Source organism: Dreissena polymorpha, chromosome 2 (assembly GCF_020536995.1).
Source record: "Dreissena polymorpha isolate Duluth1 chromosome 2, UMN_Dpol_1.0, whole genome shotgun sequence".
NCBI classification, from domain to species: domain Eukaryota; kingdom Metazoa; phylum Mollusca; class Bivalvia; order Myida; family Dreissenidae; genus Dreissena; species Dreissena polymorpha.
In genome coordinates, this window is record NC_068356.1 from 29716472 (window position 1) to 29724042 (window position 7571).

The 7571-nt window shown below is 35.4% G+C and overlaps 1 protein-coding gene across 1 annotated transcript in view; it reads left to right on the forward strand.

Moving 5' to 3' along the window:
* Positions 1 to 7190, forward strand: part of LOC127866392 (protein ecdysoneless homolog) — a 45345-nt gene extending 38155 nt beyond the window's left edge. The window contains exon 14 of the mRNA XM_052406885.1: positions 157 to 7190. Coding sequence (XP_052262845.1) covers positions 157 to 615 — 459 coding nt within the window. The 3' untranslated portion in view covers positions 616 to 7190. The remainder of the gene's footprint in view (positions 1 to 156) is intronic.
* The last annotated feature ends 381 nt before the right edge of the window (positions 7191 to 7571 follow it).

The window sequence follows — 7571 nt, forward strand, 5'->3', positions numbered from 1 at the left end:
CTTGATATCAGAAAATGAACTGAATGTATGTGTGTGAAGTGCTCTACCAAATTAGCCTGTGAAGTCTGTGCTAACTGCACAGGCTAATCTGGGGCAACACTTACGCACATGCATTAAGCCCAGTCTCATATGTATCTCATCCCATCTACCTCACAGGAGACTGGAAACAAGCATAAGCCTACAAAGGCGAGAGACATTGACGAAGAAGATGATGACTTTCAGCCGGTGGACATCGATCTGAACACGGTGAGGAACTTCCTTGAGTCGTACGGGGCCCAGGAGGGGTTGGCAGGCCCCGCCTCCAACATCCTGGGCAGTATGGGCATCGTACTGCCTCCTAACATGGACAATCTGCCCACACCGACTAATGAAAACAGCAGTAGTGCTATTACACCAACTCGCTCTGACAATTTTGTTGTGACTGCTAAAGACCCCAAACCTAAGGCAGCAACGGTTACGCAATCAGAAGAAATGTCTGCATCAAAACCGACGCCACCTGTACGTCCAGTGGTTCCACCACGTCGCAACACCCCGTCCACGCCAAAATCGCCCGGCATCAAACCCCCTGCACGACCTCCACCACCTAGCAAGGACAGCAAGGAAACAGATGTTTAGGGAATTTAACGAATGGTTGATTACATGTTACTATGGTAGTGCTGTTTTTAGCTCATCAGTGCAATGGACATGGTGAGCTTTAGGGACTGCCTTTTGTCTGATGTGTGCAAACTTTAAATTCAAAGGATATCACCCAAACCATTGAGCACATTTAAAAATTACTTCAATGGTAAGCTTCTTAGGCGACCCTCTGTCAAAGTTGTAAAACTTTTTCTGGTCCATTGTGTTATAATTCACCAGAGATAAAAAATAAATTAATAAATTTATAACAGCTTCAATAATCTTTTCTCACACAGCAATTTTCTTTTTTTGATGTGTAACATTGTAAAGTAGTTCAAATTATTTGCCTGGGGTCAAAACTAGCAATGCCCCAGGGTTCACTTGATTTATGTAGACTTGCAACGTTTGCAACCTCTGAAACAGCAAGGGTCAGGGCTGAATGTTTGTTGTATAGTCCTGTGCAAAGTTTATTTAACTCGTGGGTTAACTTGATTATCTTTTCATTTTTATTGAAAAAACCTCCAATGAGGCCTATTGCTATTTGGCATGCGATATCGTATGTTGGTCCTCTACCAAACTTGTTTCAATAATGCTCCTTGGGTGAAAATTGGCTCTGCCGTATGTGCTTTTTTCCTCTACCGAATTTGTTCAACTCATGCCATGGTGTTAAATTTTGTTAAAATCATGCCCAAGGGATCAAAACTGGCCATGCCACAGGGGTCACATGGTTTATGTAGAGTTATATGAAAAAGTACTGGTAACTAAAAATTTGAAACCCACACCTTTTAATTATTGATATTTGACATTTGGTCGTGGTACTCTACAAAGATTGTTCAAAACATGCCTCTTGAGTTAGCACCGGTCACCGGTGAGCGATTTAGGGCGACTTTTGCCCCCATGTGTTTTCCTTGGCTATCATTTGCTATTATTACCACAGCTATATATTTTAAATCAAACTTATAATTATAAAATACTACCAGTGAATTAAATGTTTTATATCTGTATGTAGAATTTGCTTTACATTTGTAATAGTCTGAAATCTTTGGCTTATTTTTAAAATTTTCAACTTAATTACCAGAATTATTCTGGAATTCAATTTGGTCTTTAAAGAAGATCCCACAATGTCAATCATATTTGAACCAATTTCCAAGTTTACCTAAAACTTGCATTTGAACATCACATATTAAGCATTTGAATCTTCCATCATAGAATTGAGCATATGCATTGTGTTGCATATGGTAAAATGCACATGGTAATTAGGGAGGAGTTTAAACTTTCTGTAAGAAATCCCTGATGTCTGTTATTACAGTCTTCAACTTAACTGTACTATTTTATGATACACTTTTTTTTCTTCTTTAATTATACTCATATTAAGCATAATCCCTGGTCTACAGCTCATATTAGTAGGGTTTTAGTGACTTCTTTTATTTGCATATTTACTTTTATACATTAGCAATATAAATGTTGTATTCATATGTTGTATTCATATGTTTCATTCTTTAAGTTTAATTTGTGAATTCAGAATGTTATTATTAAAATAGTAGTGAGCAGAACAAATTGCCATAACTCACGTAGACGAACTATTTCAGTTTAATTTTAGTATTGAAAACATACTTTTGTATTTTGCTTGTTCAATATTGCATTTTATTTGTTAGATAAACCATTATTTTTATTTTATGCAAGAGTATGTAGGTGTCTCAGTAACGGTCTGTTAATGGATGGTTTATTTGATTCTTTGTCTCTTACTGTTCAGATTTTGTTTCGGCTAAACTGTTTATACTTGTGTAACTTTCAATGCTTTTTAGGGACACTCCCAATCTCCTTGGTGAAAGACAAAGGCTAAAACTCAAGGTCAAAAGTAATGAAATTGCAATTCTGCTATGTTACTTTGGATTGCCTGTGAGGATTAAAATATTTCTGGTTTTATTCCCCTTGGTAAGACCATGTGTTTTAACAACTCCCATGCCTTAAGGTTAAACGACATGGAAACAATTTAAACTCGAAGCAAATTTTCTTTGCTGCATTCCTAATGCATGCAAGGATATTAACCCATGTATGCCTAGTGGACTCTCCCATCCTTCTAAATTGGATCAATTTATTTCCAAAATTATGGATGTCTAGTATACTTATTTCTATATTTAGAATATTTATTACTGAAAATCCTTTTAGCAAACAGCGCAGACCCAGATGAGACGCCGCATCATGCGGCGTCTCATCTGGGTCTACGCTGTTTGCAATGTCCTTTTTTCAGGACGCTAGGCATAAATGGGTAAATATGACTGCAGATTTGTATTTCTAATGTCACATACATTGTCAAGCCTCATCAATCAATGGTCATGGTCACACTTTTATTTGTACAATCAAAAATGCTTGTTTCTACTCTCATTACTTGTAACTGCAAATGCTCTTTATTTTATTTAATGCATATGTTTTGTGGCACATCCTGTTACAAGCCTTGCCATTTTTACAGCTCAACCAGTTTTATGTTGTCATGAAAATAATTTATTAATGTCTTTATCTAAGTGCAATCAAAGATTATTTTTCAGTTTACATTTAAGTATGACAAAAGGGTGTTTACATGCATGTATGAATCTTTTCTTGATAATCCAGTTTTATGTTTGACTATTCACCATATAGTCTGCGTTATGGTACTCGGCCAAATGTTGGCATCAGCATCTGCATCTGCTTTATGCTCTGGTAAAGGAGAATATTCAATATCTTCATATCACTGTTTCTGCTGCAGGTGGTCAACTGAAACTTCACACATATGTTGAGGGTGTGTTCAGGGTCATGGCATGAGGTCACTGACCAAGTTCCATAACTCTGACCTGTAATGTAGCATAGTAAAGTCCCTTTATGTACGCTTATGTAAATGTTTGTTAGCGAGGCTGTTTTTTCGGAGAAAACCCGAGGTATTGTCATAGCCTGCTTGTCGTCCGCCGGTGTCGTGATAAAACCTTTACATTGGCTCTAAAATCAAATTGCTTCCACCTACAACTTTGAAACTTCATATGTAGATGCACCTTGATGAGTTCTACACGCCACACCCTTTTTGGGTCACTAGGTCAAAGGTCAAGGTCACTGTGACCTCTAAAAAAACAAAAACAAAAAAACAATTCTTACAAGCTTTCGCAGCCGAGCATGGCACCCGTTATGCGGTGCTCTTGTTAATATTTGCATGCAACAAGTAAATAATACCTGTGTAGTTACTACTAATATATTTTTCAAACTTTAATAATGTCTTGGGGGGTCATCATACAAGGTCACAGACCAAGGCCCTTAAATCTGTTTTGCAATTAAGCATAACTTGTCCCTTTTTAGCTTCACTATTATATATGAATTATATATAGTGGAGCTATCCTACTCACCCCGGCGTTAGCTTTCCGTTCCCGTAAGCGTGCAAATGTTAAAGTTTGCGTACCACCCCATTTTCATTGTCCCTTGACATATTGCTTTAATATTTTGCATACTTCTTAACCAACATGACCCCAACCTATAAACCAGAGCAGACAACTGTATCAAGCATTTTGTAACAATTATGGCCCTTTTTTCACTTAGGATATGCATATTATTGATAAATCTATGATAAAGTTTGCATACCACCTCAAATATTATCAATGTCCCTCGACATATTGCTTTCATATTTTGCAAACTTCTTTACCAACATGACCCCAATCTATAAAGAAGAGCAGACAACTGTATCAAGCATTTTGTAAGAATTATGGCCCTTTTTCCATTTAGAATAAGCATATTATTGATAAATCTTTGTTAAAGTTTGCATACCACCTCAAATATTGTCAATGTCCCTTGACATATTGCTTTCATATTTTGCAAACTTCTTTACCAACATGACCCCAATCTATAAACAAGAGCAGACAACTGTATCAAGCATTTTGTAAGAATTATGGCCCTTTTTTGTCTTAAAAACTGAATATTTTGTTAAATTTTGTGTTGAGATCCACTTGACTTCTAAAGAATCAAAACTATTGCTTTCAAACTTCAAATATTTTCTTACTATCATAAGGGTACTGTACCTGCCAAGTTCAGTTTTGACCTTGACCTTTGAATAACCTTGACTCTCAAGGTCAAGAGTAAATTTTAGTTAAATTGCCATAACTTCTTTATTGATGATCAGATTTTATTAATACATTGACAAAACAACACTTAACTGAATACCACAATGGATTCCACCCAAACAATACCCCACGCCTCAGAATCCCTGCCCCCCTCCCCCCCCCCCAATTTTTTTTTTCCTTTTTTTATTTTTGAAAGATCTTCTCATAAATGACCACACCCCACATTAAACCCCCCTCTCAACCCCCCCCCCCCCCGACACCCAACCCAAAAAGAATTTTTTTTTTGAAACATGGTTAAAAAAACAACAAATATTTATTTACTTTATTTTTGAAGGACCGTCCAAACTTCCCACCCAAGCTATTGCTATCAAACTAGAAATAAAATCTTATTAGTTTGTTTTATGTCTTAACAAATGTTCAATAGATTGTGGAAAATATACCTGAACTATTACCTTGACCTTATTGAATAATTTGAACAATTACCCCATGATGGCTTACGTTATACTGTCCAGCACTCGAATAGTCGAGCGCGCTGTCCTCTGACAGCTCTTGTTGTACTTAAGAAATTAAGAGATCACTTGCAACAACTCTAGCTGACATGTAGACCTAGTTTGGCGCTGCATTTGAGGAAAGTTGGGATGCGTAACTTTAATCATGATAAAGGTATTATGCTCTAATTTTGTTTGTAGGTACGTTACATACTGATCTAGTGAACGTATTTTGAGCCAGAGGGATCAAGGTCATTGTTAAGTAAAAAAGGAACTAGAGGTTCCACACAGTAATTTTAGTTTGGGTGGAGTTTTTCAGTAAATGTGTGTATGAAGCTTACGAGAAGCAGTATCTTCAGATAACATTTGGGGCCGATGGGATTAAAGTTTCTCAAATATATAAACAATTTCCACTCAGTAAGTAGCTAACATGCAGAAATTAAGATTGCCTTGAAGGCCAATTGGGTCAAGGTCACTTTTAATTTAAAAAAAAGGAAAGTGGTTTTTGCTAAATAACTTTAATCTCCAGGGAGGTTTTGTTCTATAAATTTCTGTGGAGGCAGCTTATATGTCAACCTTGCTTACAAAGTAAATTAAATTCAACTGAATGAATTGGAAATCATTCGAAAATATTATATCTCGGCATGGTCACATTGCTTGTTTAAATTTTTTAGTTTAATCTTTTAATTTACATATACTTAATAGGCAAGAAATAGTCAAGCCGGCTGTCTTGGGACAGGCTGTTGTTTGTGTTGCAATGTCACGCATGGGCTGTCCCTTCAGTGTGTGTTGTTACCAGATCGGGTTCTATCCTCCATGATGACAAGCAAAACAGAAACTAAACATTATTTAGTCAAAATTTTTAAAATAGAATCAATGTTATGTACTGTAAATATGCCATAATAACAATATGTGTGAATCCTTTTGCATTGGAAGCATGTATGGTAAGACATAACTTAAAACTTGATGTGATTTCCATTTTTAAGAAACTGAAGGCAATTTTTAGTAAGGACCTTTGTGCATATTGACCTTGGTGATTTTATCACTTTACAACTGTTACTAATGTCTACCTTATAATTTATGCACATTGTTTTTGCATGTCCTGCAATGTAGATTGTAAGTAAATGCACTTTCAAATGTGACAAATACAGTTGGTGTTGTGATGTTTTTATTTACCAAGCATATCCTAATTAATAATATTAGTTGACAAGCACATTCCAGGCCGTGTATATCAGTCTTTCTTGTTTTTATTAAAGTTTTCTATGCACTAAAAATACACATATTTTTGTTAAAATATTTCACTCAATACACATGCTGGTGCTATCGAAATAGACAAAAAATATCAAAAACTTGGTCTCATTGGTTCAATATCTTGGTCATTAGAGAAAATAAGAACAAGATTGTGAACACTGAATATCCATCACATATTTATTGCCTAATCTTCATGTGTGAGAACATTTGTCCCAGTGATATCTCAGTCGCTTTCATATCTTGGTCTCGTATCAAAAACTAGGACCATGTTTCAAATAAACTTAAAAGCTTTCACACACTTTAAAGACCACACTTTTGCACAAATATAATTAATCTTGGGGAGTTGGGCACAATAATTTTGTTCAATTGATACATTGGCTAAGTTTTAAATAATTCTTGAAACATCAAAACAATTTAGTTTTTTGAGATCTGATCAGGTGAAAGACCTGGGGCCTAATTTGCCTTCTGTATGAAATGATTTCATGTTTTGAAAAAATAAATATACCACACTTGCTATCTATTGAAATATTTCTATACATTCTTTCAAAACTCGTTCGAAGAAACCTATCTGTATGTGCCATAATAACCAAATGTGTTCATATTGTCACTCTTTATTGATTTATATGTATATAAGTACAATTTATATTGAACTAACCATTTACTTGATGTTGTTATGTAATTGGTCAATATCAGCATGGTTGTGTATTTTTGTTATTGATTCTAAATTCTTCAATAATAGAATAAACAAACTTCTATTTGTCTTCATTCTTTTATAAATAGTTATCCACCATAGTATTATAGCACCCACGTACGCATTTATTATTATTTTGAGCAAGAAAATAATTGGTGTAAACTACTTTACAATATTTATGGACTAGCAATGCCCATTTTACAGATACACAATTGATTTGATAACCAGACGTGTTTAAAAAATTGGAGCTATAAACGCATTTTTCTTTTTACAAGCAAGCATTCATAGCTGTCCAAATGAGGTTAATCAAATCACAAATGGAGGCGAATGCTTCTGGTCCAGCAATGTGTTTAACATTTATTAGCATGACACCCCATCATACAAACTGTAAAAGGCATATGAAATAAAGCACATGCATATTATCCCCCGCCATAGGCGGAAGGATATTGT